This window comes from Oikopleura dioica, chromosome 2 (genome assembly GCF_907165135.1).
Source record: "Oikopleura dioica chromosome 2, OKI2018_I68_1.0, whole genome shotgun sequence".
NCBI classification, from domain to species: domain Eukaryota; kingdom Metazoa; phylum Chordata; class Appendicularia; order Copelata; family Oikopleuridae; genus Oikopleura; species Oikopleura dioica.
Genome location: NC_137292.1, coordinates 2,358,395 through 2,371,625, shown reverse-complemented (window position 1 = coordinate 2,371,625; position 13,231 = coordinate 2,358,395). Strand labels below are relative to the sequence as shown.

The following is a 13,231-nucleotide window of genomic DNA, read 5'->3' as shown; positions in this document are numbered from 1 at the left end:
TATGCATAAAGGTCGGACATCACGTGACCAGAAGAATCCATGAACTTTATAGCGGTTAAATATTGAATTGACCTTTTTTAGATGTTCTTTCAATCAGAAGAACGAATTTAAGACCGAAAATGAGGTTACTTTTCTTGAGAATAAAACCTGAATCAGGTTCTGAAGAGCTCAAATGAAAAGTCGCTACACTAAAAGCTCTTCAGAACCTGACTCAGGTTTTCCGCAGAGTCTGAGGCTCAAACGTCAGGAGCAAAGGCTGAGGATTTTGAGCCTCAAACTATGCGTAAAAATTGAGTTTCGAAATATTTATATATTTCAAAAGCCTGTTGAAACAGTGTCCAAAATCGAATTCCAGAAAAGTGGGACAAGTTCCAAAACTGATAGAATGAGTCACATGTTCGCATTGGCGGGTCAGTGTTTGGCGCGCTGACCCGTGCTGCCATTGGCGGTGTTTTGGCGATTTTCGTTTTATTTCGCGTTTTCTTTTGGTTCGATCGAATCTGGCGGTGGCGGGTTTGGTCCCTCTAGGGCTTTGGTGTGGTGCAATCGGCTTCGCGGTGCGGTGCCCGCCGGTGTGGTAATCCCTGGCTTGTCATTGGCCAGTGGCTCACCCGAGCTCGCTCAGTTAATCGCAGTCGTCAGGTAGATCCGTAATCACACCGTAAACGAACCGGTTCTACCTCTTTGTCAGGCTCTAGCGAGAAAAGTAGGTGGAAATTTGGGAAACAAAAAGCATCATTCGATGAGGAATTTTAACAGCTTTTTCAGTGTCGAAAATGGGAGGATTTGGGCGGGAGGAAGGGGGTGTAAATTGAAAAAAAGTGTTAAAATGGTGGCGGGCGGGTGGATCGGGGTGCTAATCAATAGCGTCGAGTCACGGCGGGCGAGGGGCCACCACACCCCACTGTCAGGCAGCAGCAAAACGCTCCGCCGAGTAGAAATCGTCTCCCGAGCATTTTCGCGCCCCTACCCCATCCCCAATCGTTTGGCTAACCCCAACGAGGGGCTGTCAGCTCTCCGGCCGACCCTGCCAGCAGCATCGTGCTTTTTCCGCGGGCGAAAATGGCCCGCGCGGGCGGGAACGCGGATTTGCGCGGCCGCGGAGCCGCCTCGATTCGCCGCGGTGCGACTTGAGCGGCCAGCGACGGAGTAGCGCGTTTTGGCTTTTTCTTTTGAGAAAGAAATTTGCGAGAAGAAAAAGTCCTCCAAAAGAGCGCAACTCCCGCTTATTGAAAAACGGGCCCTACCCCCTTAAGTTTTTCCATACGATTTTGGGCTCAACGGAAAGATCAAATCTCAGCGAATATTTTTAACGAAGAAAAATTAAGAAGAAAAGGCTTTAAATAGCGAAAAAACGCATAAAATAAATTTCGAAAAGAGAAAAAACTGAGAAAAATTGGAAAAGAATGGAACGAGGAGTACCCTAGAGTGATTTTGAGAGATAGAAAAAAAGAAAAATTTACGAAAAAATGGCAGAAACTCAAAAGGTGAGCGTTTTTGTTCGAAAAATTCGAAGGCGTTTTTTCGCGAAAATCTTTGTTTTTTCTTTTCTTTCTTTTGATTATATTAAAATGTAAAATAAAAACATTTATTATACCGAAAATCAGATAATTTTATCAATAAGAAGTGGTCGAAAATTGAACTTAAAGTTTTGACCTAAAAACGCTCTCACACTCTTTAATTTTTTTTCTGATAGAGAAAATTTCTAAAGGAAAATTTCTCAAGATTTTCTGTTGTTTTCTTATTTTAATGTTTTCTCAGCGAAAAATGGTTTTTTGAGGTTTTAAAAATATTTTGAAGCTTTTTTGTTTTTAAGTTTTGTTCTTCAAAAATAAAAATAACTTTTTACTTTTTATTTATGAACTTGATAAGTTTTTGATTCACCGAAATTTTCTGTTTATTTTCTTTTTATCGAAATTAAAAGACAAATCCGCTTATCAGTATTTGGCTGTGCATTTAACAATCCCTTTATTTCAAAATGGGGGCAGTGGGTTAGCCTGGAAAAGTGCACTTGTCTGGCCCAAGGTCGGAATTTCGGTCGTGCATTCCGTAAGATGCAATCGTAATAGACGCGACGCTGCCATTAACGTGTAATCGCAGGTTCCATCAACCCCTTTTTCAAGACTTTCGTTTGCGTCAAAAAGTTAAAGAGTCAAGTTTTCCGGATTTCTCGGAAAATCGATTTTTGGCTCGAAAATCAATCTTGGAAGATTCATTCTTCGAAGTATACTTTTTTTTTGCTAAGGGTATCAAATCGTTACAATATTTTTAAAGGAAAAAAGATTAATTGTCATCTTTTATCATGACACTCCAAAATAAGGGTGTCAATATGTTAATTCTTCGAAAAATGAAATGCTTTGAAACGATTTTTTTTTTGTTAAGGACCCCCCCATCAAGATGAAAAAAGTCAAAATTTTCAATATTTTTTTGCATTTTTGGGTAGTTTAGACCACGAGGAACAACTTTTATTCAGAAAATTTTTTTGATCTTACAGAAAATTTTGGCAGAAATTGGCTTAAAAAATTGAAAATTAACATTGTACATTTCATGAAAATCTTTAGTTTGCTATTTTTTAATGGTAATTAAGGGTATACCAACCATAAAAACTATTTCTATCATAAATACGAGTATAAAAACGTAATTCATGGCAATTTAGGCAATAATTACTGAAAATTTAAATCTGGAAATTCGACTTAGATTCGACTTATAAAATTTAAAAGGGGCTGTCCTCCTTAAGTTCGTAGATAAAAAACTCTCAAAAAGCAAACGGTCGTAGCTTAGGGCCTTTACTTCACCATGAAAAAAAATTAAGGGTATACCCCAACGAAAACCCAAAAAAAACGTTCACTAAGCAACTTTACCTTTAACGGCCTGTATAACCTTAAATTTGGCATCGAGAGATCATCTTAAGGGGAACGGTTGCAGTAGAGGGTTCGATCTAAAGGATGCAATTAAAATTAAGGGTCTAGCTAAGATAGTTTTGGAGAAAAACTTTCACTAAGATGCCCTATTTTCGCGATTCTTGATGGGGGGGTCCTTAAAGCTCAAAAATAAGGGGGTCTCCCTTATTTCTATTTTTAGCAATCGAATTTTCTTTCAAGCTGGATGCCCTTAAACATTATTATTGCCCAATCCGGAAAAGCGGCCGGAAGTGATGGCTCGAAAGATCATTTAAACTTCACATTTCTTTTCTTGTTTCGGTTGGATCATTATCCGGGATTAACTTTTAAACTTGTGGCTTTGTTGAACTGCGATAATTGATAATTTCCAGACTGATTTTGTCCCAAGATGAGCGTCTGCGGCGGATAATGTGGGTCAATGTTTTTCAATGACCTTTTCTCAACGTAAGCATCTGGCTTAATTGATCTATTTTCTCAATTCACCGCGTTTTTTCGCAGCTCAATAAAATCAGCTCTTTAGCGAAAAGATTATCGAGAATCTGGTTTTAAAAAATTTTTGATTTTTCATACTGTCGCAGAATGTCAGTAGACAAAGCTACTGTATTTCGAGTAAAATGACTTCGAAAAGCCTTGGCCAAACAACTGAGTAATAGGAGCATTACTTTTTAACCTCCTTGTGAACGAGAACCAATTCTTTGGTTCTTCTTTTCTGAGTCATTTTGAAGTTCTTTTTTGCGGCTTTAAATTTGATTTGAGCTGCCTTTCCGCGGCTTTTCTTTTTTGACAAATCAAATTTAAGACCGTTTAGCTAAAAATGAGTCACAAAAAGAATGCCAAAGAATTGGTAGCCTCTCGTAAACAGGTTAGAGAAGACGTCTCCTCCGGAAAAGTCTTTGTCAAATAAACGTGTAGATATCTGACGTACTTAAACGCTCAGAAATTGGTGATAGCATGTATTTGGATTTCAGCACTTCCGAAGTTTGAAGTGGAAGCTCTCTTATCGCGCCGATAAGCTCACTTTTCGACAGCCGAAATGAACTTGAATACTGCTTGATTCTTTCAGTTTTCCCACAGCTTTTTTATGACGCAACAACAAGAAAAGGAGGCCATAAATGATGTTAATTATCGATAAATTATCATACGTTTACTATCATTAGTATATATTCTTTTCTGTGAAATATGATAATTTTTCGTTATACAGTATGAATTTTACCCCTGAATGGAAACAAGAAACATTGGTTCTTACCAAAAATACAATGTCGCTTCTTTTCAGGGCCATAAAAACGCCAATCGGGAGCATTAATCGTTACCTGCTAAGCAAAGATTTTGACACTTGACCTTATCCGCTACCCTCACAACTGTCAAGAATCTGGGCAGCTTTAATTGGTAAGGAACACTTTCAATGCCACTTGTGTCATTTTAATTCCGTGTCAGAGAGCACTTGAGACGACAGCAAGAACACGAGAACATGAGCTCTTGATTTATTGAGTTATATAATTCAAGCAGAATTGGGTCAAACAAGTCGTTAATTCGATACAACGCAAGTTTGTTCATTGAACGCAAATGAACCCAGCCTCTTTTGGCTCACTAATCCAGCCATCAATTATCCAGACGAGTCAGAGAGGGGATAAAAATTAAGTGCTCAAACGTGAACTATAAATTGTACATTATTTAACTCGCCTAGCAGATGATTGATGCAGCGAACGAAGACAGAACATTTGTTCTTTGAATGTTGAGTTGTTTTATTAGATCATCTCTTTGTTGCTGGTACACATTTTTCTGGATAAATTTGCTCTAATTAAGTTGGTCGAGAATCGTTTTGTCAATAAAGAAGGCTCAAATTAAGTTAATTTTCAAGTAAAAAGAACTCATATTAAATAGATTATTGAGAAAACTAACAAGATATTAATGGAGCATGAATTTTATCATCATTATTAATAAAATCGTGTTCTATTATTGTTAAGGACCCCCCGTCAACAATTTCCCTAAAAAAACGAAAATTTCAAAACAGCTATATTTTGACTTCTAAGTGTGCCTGGAACTTTCATTCATCATATAAACTTGTTCGAAGCCCTTTTTGACCAATAAAAATCTAAAATTTAACCAAAATTTGGTCATTTTCGTCATTTTTCGTCAAAAAGTCCGATTTTCAAACGCGATTTTGAGGGTGTTAGAGTCGAGATAGACCCCCAAAAAATGAAGCCTCAAAATCGTTTTTTGACCCGTAGAATCCATTTCCGGGGTCAAAATTTTGAAGTTCCGAAAATAGATTTTTAGAAAATTGTTGACGGGGGTCCTTAAATGAATTTCTTTGTTGTTGGTATTACCAACTTGATACACATTTTAACAGAATTAATTGACCATAAATTATGATTCATAATCATTAAGGTTTTAATTGTTAATCCTAATTTATGGTCAAATTTATTCTTTTAAAATGTGTACCAAGTTGTTACTTCTAACAACAAAGAAATACGTTTAACAGTAATAGAACAGTGTTTTCATCCTTATTCATTGATGGATGTAATTAGTGAGCATAAATTATTGGATAACTGAATTTCTCCAATAAAAGCATCGAGTACTTTGTTTCTTCATAATAAATTTTGAGCTGTTTAAAAGCCAAATACAAGAGGAATACGATTGGGCTTTCAAATGATTACAAATTTATAGAGTTGATATTTTCCATTGGAGCAAAAGTTTGAGGCATAATATTGTAAAATTGATGCCAAAACTGAGGGGCCCTTGAGCAATTTTGCTCCGCAGAGGGCTCCTATTTTGGGAAAGTATTTAGACGCTTTACTGAGTTATTTTTACGAGGGCAAGACCAATCTCAAATCGTTTGAAAGCTCCTTCGTTGGTGGATCTTTCCCATATTCTTCCTGAAAACTCGTCCAGTTATACTAAAGTCTTATGATTGAATTAAAAGCGCGTCTAGTTCATCGTTCGCTATTAGATGAATCATCTATCTCGCTCGATTTACGTCGATTTTTGTTAATAAATGACCATTTTATTGGTTAATTTTGAAAAGCTAGGGTCAAAACCAAATTTTCAACCTCATTTCAACTCAAGAACAAAGTGACCTACTTATTTGTTTTCAAATATTCGCTCATATTGAAGAAACGTTCTAGTTAGGAATTATGACGATATTGATAGTTTTCTTTTTGTTTCAGCAGTTTGTTATTTTGTCCTAAAACAGCACAATTCCAATCGTTACTTCACCATAATTCGTCTTTGCATAAACTTGGCCCCTTGAGCGAAAGAATGATGTTAGTCTAATTGCATAAATTCCGGGTTGAACGGGCCTCGGTTAAATAAATTAGCTCTGTGCAGCTTGGCCAACACGGCGCAACGTGCGACGGCGGAATTTTTACATAATCCGCCCCTCAGAGAGCCCTCTTATCGCTTAACCAAAACAACACCCACTTCACGTTCATTTAAAGAAGCGTCACAAAATCTGCTACTAGAAACACGTCGATTACATAATCCACTTTTAACGTTGATCCTTTTTTAGAGCGCCCAGTTTCCGCCAGGTGGAAAAGAACATGCGCCAACACTCAATAATCTGCTCCAGCAGCCCGCAAATGGTTACCCTCGACGTAAGTGCCCTTCCTCCCGCTCTTTTAAGAAACGTATCTAACTCTTTCCTAAACTTCCTTTAGCTCCGTATCCTGGACAGCCATGGACGGCCGGAAACAGACCCGCCTATCCCGCTCACCCAGGAATGCCTTATCCGCCACATCAAGGTCACATGATGGGCGCACACATGTTCAACTCGCCACGAATGAGCCGACCGGTCCCAATGAGTTACAATCACGGCGCATCCCACCACGAGCAAATGCAAAGTCGCCCAGCTCATCCGGGCTACCCTGGTCATCCTGGTCAACCTGGAGCTCCTCATCCCGGTCAATCTGGAGCTCCGATCGGTCATCCCCAGCATGGACAACAAGCCCAGCAGCCCGGGCAGCCTCGACCACAGTCTCCAGCGACATCCAGTCCTGCTTCTGCGGCTCAGAACGGCTCGCCCACTATAAACCCTCCACCGCCGCCTGCTCAGTCGCCGAAAACAGTTTCTATGCCTCCCAATCACATGATGCAGTCGCCGATGGCGCGTCCGGCCACGCCGCAAGCAGCCTCCTCTCCTGCTCCGCCACAGAGTCCGATGAGTAACGGTCATCCGCCGCAGTCGCCTTCGCCCGCGCAACCGCCCGCATCGCAACAGGCAGCGGCTACGCCACCGATGAGTTTTGCCCAGCCGAGCCCAGGAGCTCCAGCGCAGCCTTCATCTTCTGCTCCCGGTCCCGGACAGCCAGGAGCTGCTCAGCACGGATTCATGCGCCATCCGACCACTGGCCAGCCAATGCCCTATCCTCACGGTCACCCGGCCTATCGCAACGGCTATCCCGGTCCTTACCCTCCTCGCCCTGGCTACCCACCTCAGGGATACCCCGGCTATCATCCTCAAGTTCAAGCCGGACACCCTTACGCTGGCCACCAAGCTTACCGTCAACCGTACCCCGGAGCAGGAATGCCAGGCGCCGCGCAGGGTAATCCTCCTTCGTCGTCTTCGCAGCAAAGTGCCGCTGGCTCAAGCGATCCAGCCACACAAGCCGCCGCACAGGCCGCCGCGCAAGCCGCAGTGCGCGAGGCACAGGCCCAAGGGATGAACCCGAGGCCTCCTTTTTACCGCGGACCGCCAGGGATGTTTCCTTCGCGCCCAGGCTTCCCCGCGCAGAATGGCTTTCCTCCAGCAAGTCATCCTTCTCAACGCCCTGGAATGCCGATGCAACACGGTCCTCCGATGAGCTCACCTTTGGCAAGAATGGGCACTCCAAGTAAAAACACGGAACCAAAGGAGAATGGACCCATGTCGCCCGCCAGTTCTTTAGGTAAGATTCAGAAGCAAAATACTTGTAGCTGCTCAAATAATCAGTAGCGTGTTTGATCAATAACGACCAGGGTGTCTAAATTGGACAAAATTTCCGGGTCTGGCCGGCCATTTTCCGGCCAATAATTTTTTCTCGGGTTTGATCCGGCCAAAATCCAATCCAATTCCAATTTAGCCCAATATTCCAATAATTTGCTAATTATGAAATTCCCCAATTTAGCCAACTTTCCAATTATTTTCCGATTCCAATAAAAATCCGGATCCGATAAAAATCCGACAAAGTTTACTCTCCAAAAATATTTCCGGTTTATATTATCTTATTTCTTCTCTAACAAACTAAAAAATGACTTTAAGAATTGCTCTTTGGACCCAAAAGTACACATATTCCACTAATTGTAGTCATTACTCGGGTTAATTTAGGAGTATTTCTGGTAAAAATTTGATCAAAAGGGCTAATTCGTCTGGTTGCCCTACAATTTTCCAGTATTCAAATATATTTTGGCCGCCAATTTGCCCCTTTTAGCCCCGATTTCCAATTTATCCCAACTATCCAATAATGCCCAATAATCCGAAATATCCAACAAAAACCGGGGCCAGATCCAACCAATTTCCAGCTATTTTCCAAAATAGGCCAATCCAACTATCCAATCCGATTTTGTCCGTCCAAATTAGACACCCTGATAACGACGATAGATCTCAGATTTACTGTAGTGACACTGTACATTTTAGGCGATGACTCTGTAAATAACGTAAATTCGCCGCAACCGCCGCGTCCTCCAAGCGTCGCCAGCTCACACGGATCAGAAACGCCCGTGGCGCGTAAATCAACGGCCAAGGCCACGATGAAACTCGCCGTTCTCTATCAACCCGAGTCGCCGGAGCGTCGTGAATTCATCGACTTTGTCATTAAGTTTCATGAAGATAAGGGTCAGCCACTCAAGGGCCCGCCAATGTTCAATCAGCAACCCCTCGATCTTTTCGAACTCTACAACCTCGTCAAGAAACGAGGAGGAATGAATGAGGTAAGACATGCTTCTCTGTCTCTCTATTAACATCACGCTCTCCATAGATAACGAAAAAGAAGGAATGGACTGATGTCGTCCGAGGGTTGAATTTCCAAGTGTCTCCTTCCGCTGGCTTCACGCTGAAAAAACAATACGTCAAATACCTTTTCGAGGTGAGTTCCTAAACTATCTTGAAATGAAGAATTTGAAACGAGAAACGCAAAGAACTAAAGGAAACCGAGAAAGAAAGAAAAAGCGTTCGATTAGAAATGACGTATCAAAAGAGAGAAAAGCCAAAGATAGATTTTCATTTGAATTTCAGGTTGAATGCCGCCGAGAGCACAGACAAATTGATGAGGCAGAAATTCGAAAGATCGTTGAATCGACAACGCGAAAGCGCGACAAGCGAAGGAGCAAGAAGGCGGATGAAAATGCGCTTGAACGGAACACGGCCTCGCCTGGCTCGAATCCGGGAATGACCCCGCCGCCGCAAGTGATGTCCACTGGGCAGCCAACGCAGCAGGGAGGCTTTCCGCCGAGATTTCCGTATCCAAGGCCGCCTGGAATGCCTGGACAGGTAATTTTGAAATCATCATCTCTAGAATCTTTGTTTCCATGCCAAAGAACCAGTTTCTCTATCAAAAAAATGTCGAAAAACGCGGGTCGTATCACAAGTTTGCTCGTCCCTTTTTCTCACCTGACGATAAGCGAAACTATTATCATCAGTAGCGACTCTGAGGAGTCAGATGAAGATTCTGAGATCGCGATTCTTGATTTTCAACCGATTTTTAAGTACCCTGGCTGGGGAGGACAACCTGGTTATCCTCAAGTGTCTCAGCATGGCGCGCAAATGGGCCAACGTCCGCCTCATATGGGCGGTTTTCCACCTGGAATGAGGCCTGGCTTTCCTTCCGGTCCGTTTCCCAGACCTGGTTACGGGCAGGGACCTTATCCAATGCCTCCTGGAGGTTATCGACCACCAATGCGTCCTGCTGGTCCTCCAACTGGTGCTTCTCCAAGGTATTTTCTATACAATTTCGATCCCATAAAGCTCTCTTCTCTCTAGTGCTCCACACCGTCGACCAAGCGCTCATCCCCAAGCGATGCCGCCCCAGCAAGGAGCCGGTTCTCAACCTCATGCCACGCCAACTCGACAAAACCCCCATCAGGTTCATTCTTTTGCAGCCAATTCCGAACTTGAACAGGTTAAATATGATTCCTCATGAAAATCGGTGTCATTTGTACAACTTTCAATTTACAAATGAAAAAACATAAGGTGTTGTCATCTTTACCATTTCTTCTTCCTTCATGTTGGTGATTATATTTAAAAATCAAGTCATTTAATTTTCAAATCATCTTTCTATTCCCCCCTTTCCGCATTCTATGGAAAAATTTAGGCACTACGCCCTGGGCGAAGAAAGGTTAATCTGCCAGCCGGATGCATCGAGCGAACGGAAGCGCAGCCCTTTTACAGGGTCACGTCTAGCCGCAGCCAGATGGAAGTCGACTTCTGGAGGCATATTATGATGCCGCTCAAATCTGGCTTACCCGCTGAGGTATTTTCCTTCCAATGTAACAGTGGGTTAACAAGTGTTTTCAGACATCATCTGCTCTTAATTTATTACTCGTCCTATCACGGGATGACTGTACACTGCCACAATTGCGTCTACACACTCTTCAAGGCCTGCTAAACCTACTCACCAGTCACTTGCGCGTCGTCCTCAACGCTATTTTCCCCGAAAAGGCGGCTCAAGCTGGCGTCAAACGTGCCAGAGCCCAGCCTAAACAGAAGCCCTTAACTCCCGAGGAGGAGCAGCTCTACAAAATCAACTTCAAAGAGGTTTGGGAAATGCAATTAATTATCCATTTTCACGCGTTTTGTCTAGGTTCAACAATCCAAATTGGGCTCCAAATTCTCCAAGAAGCAGGTCCGCGTTAAAAAGAAAAAGTTCGGGCGACATCTTCTCCCGGACGAGGAAGATCAAGGGATCAAAGACGGAGATGATGACGATTCCTTCGACAGGAGCATTATTCTACCTCTTGATACAGAAGTCGCCGCCGATTTTCTTCCAAAATGGACCAAGCCCGCCTATCAATTGGAAAAAGCGACACACTACATGCTCGGAACAGGTAAAAAGTAGACAGAGAATCATCATTTTCATTCCATTTCCAGACGGCGAAAAACGCATCCCAGTTACTTCTGAGCAAGAAGAAGATTTCAAGAAACTTGAAAAACTTGGAGGCTGGGGATATGCGGCTGCAGATCTAAAGCGTCGAAAGATCTCGCTCTCTCAAGAAACTCTGACGGCAGTTGATGACGACGATACTGAGGCGGACTTCTTCGAGATTGACGAAGACCCGGTGCTTAATCTCGCCCAGCCACCGATTATGCTTACCTCCAGACTGGTAAGAATTTGACGAAAAATTCAGAATGATGAATAAAATATCATAGAACTGCCTTTTCGCCATCCTGCGGAACCTATCCTTCAACCCTCAAAACTGGAAGACCCTGGCTCGGAGCGAAGAGATCATCTCACTCGTCTCCTGTTTCCTTGAGCGAGAACGCACCCTCCGTGGACGATGCAAACGCCACGCTGAATTCGTCCTTCCAGAAAGATACTTCTGGGACGAAAGCGTTCTCGATCGAGAGACTCAAACTCAGTCGGAGACGAAAACTTACGACACCAAGAGTACCGAGGAGACTACAGAGACTCCGTCTTCTCCAGCGAAATGCGAAAACTTGAATTACTTGACCGAAAAAGAAGAATTGAAGAAACAAATCAAAGAAGAACCTGCCGAGAAACTTAAAACTGATACTAATGATAATGAGCTCAGCAAAATAGACGAAAAAGAAGCCAACTTAAAAACAGAAAACGAAAATGATAATGATGAAAACATATCTAAAAGTTCAAAAAGTGCGAAACTCGAAGTCAAGAAGAAAGACCAAGAAAAATCGACTCCTGAGGATCCACGAGAGTGGTTGGTAGAAACGGACGAGTACTGGTCGCGTTTCTTCGGCGATTTTACGCTAATTGAGAGCACCCACGTGACGCCGATCGAAGTGTCGTGGAAGAAAGAACTGATGAAGGAGCTGACTGATGACGCGCTCGTGTTCATCTCGAATGTTGCGCTAGAACTCAATCTCAGCGAGCTCGACGCGCCAGAGCCGATCATCACCTGTTTCCTCAACTGCGCGGCGTACAAGGCGATGGATAATGATATTCCATCGCTGACGGATTATGTCACGGAGCCTGTGTCGACTTATAGGTAGGGAGAGAACGACTCGGATAAGAAATAAACTTCCTTTAGACTTGCGCTGGAAACACTGCTCAAATTCGGCATGAACGAGGACAACGTCGGGATGATTCTATCAACCCGCCCGTTCGACCGGCTCGAGAGAATCGTCGAGTTGCTCTTTGAAAACCTCAATCAGGTAAATCAACAGCCTTAATTTATCAATCAAGTCGTTACAATTTTCTTCAAGGATTTCAATTTGATCCTGGCGGAAATGTCGATAGCGCTGCTCCACAAGCTCCTGGTGCCAGAAACGGAGCTGACGACTTTTGTCCTAAAACTGCCAAACGCGATCGCTTCATTGGTCAATTTCATCGACACTCTTTCTCCGGTAATGGTTCATCCTTTTTCAAGAATTTATTCGCCTTTTAGGACGTTTCGAGCCACACGAAAGGAATGGCGAGTGAAATCGTCGCCGAGATCTCGAAAGACGAGGCCTCTCATCCAACCCTTCTCCTCTTCGAGTGCAAGCTTGCGCAGCTCTTTTCCAGCTCAATCATGCAGCCTACCATTCACAACCGAATCGCTGACGTTCTCTTCCATGTCTCCACCACCACCTCCAATCCGCACGGACTCGAGAAGATGAAATCTTAAGCCCCTTTTTCTGGCGCTCTTGATCTCCTTTTGATTTCTAGAGCTTTCGAAAAACAAAAGTTTCAACACTTTTTTGCTAGTCCTAAATGTCCTCTAATTCAACTCAAAGTTCAAAGTTCTATCCCTTTTGTAATTCTTTAAAAACACTTTAAAAAGTTTCTTATTTTTTCCTTATTTTCTTTTCTTATATATTTTTCACGATGTATTTATTTAAACGAAAAAAACTGTTATGGTAAAAAAACAATCTTTCAGGGAAACTCTGTTAGTATTAGCGGGGTTCAAACATTTGTGCTAAAACGAAGTCGAAAATGATGCTAATTAGTAGTCACCGCTAATCATAAAGGTTACTTATTGAATGCTGCAACTTGAACAAGTCAATAAACTGCCTCTAAAATATTAAAATCGTGTCTTTTATGCGTGTTTTTAAGTTTAGCAGGAAAAATGAACGATATTTATTTGTCAAAAAGCATGAAAACGAGTAAAAATCTTGAAAATTTGAACCAAAAAATGCAGGAAACAAGATTCTTCCAGAATTTCTCCGTTTTGTCAGTTTCCCG

The 13,231-nt window shown here is 42.4% G+C and overlaps 1 protein-coding gene across 2 annotated transcripts; it reads left to right on the top strand.

Moving 5' to 3' along the window:
* The first annotated feature begins 1,146 nt into the window (after positions 1 to 1,146).
* On the top strand, positions 1,147 to 13,076 carry LOC145696515 (uncharacterized). 2 transcript variants are annotated; one of them, XM_081773563.1, is made up of 16 exons: positions 1,147 to 1,487; positions 6,409 to 6,493; positions 6,557 to 7,783; positions 8,512 to 8,804; positions 8,852 to 8,959; positions 9,109 to 9,363; positions 9,580 to 9,806; positions 9,853 to 9,955; positions 10,184 to 10,342; positions 10,387 to 10,626; positions 10,673 to 10,916; positions 10,960 to 11,192; positions 11,239 to 12,053; positions 12,096 to 12,219; positions 12,271 to 12,411; positions 12,453 to 13,076. In XM_081773563.1, the coding sequence occupies exons 1-16, from the start codon at positions 1,470 to 1,472 to the stop codon at positions 12,672 to 12,674; spliced, it is 4,494 nt and encodes a 1,497-aa protein (XP_081629689.1). In that variant the 5' UTR covers positions 1,147 to 1,469; the 3' UTR covers positions 12,675 to 13,076. The 2 variants fall into 2 exon arrangements, with proteins under 2 accessions (XP_081629689.1, XP_081629687.1); XM_081773561.1 differs by having other exon boundaries at positions 9,853 to 9,991.
* Positions 13,077 to 13,231: the final 155 nt, after the last annotated feature.

What these genes read in the sequence shown, in the direction of transcription:
- LOC145696515 (XM_081773561.1), top strand. An exon ending in CCAATTCCGAACTTGAACAG is followed by an intron (nt 9,992 to 10,183) that starts GTTAAATATGAT and finishes GGAAAAATTTAG; the next exon opens with GCACTACGCCCTGGGCGAAG. An exon ending in TCATCGACACTCTTTCTCCG is followed by an intron (nt 12,412 to 12,452) that starts GTAATGGTTCAT and finishes TTCGCCTTTTAG; the next exon opens with GACGTTTCGAGCCACACGAA.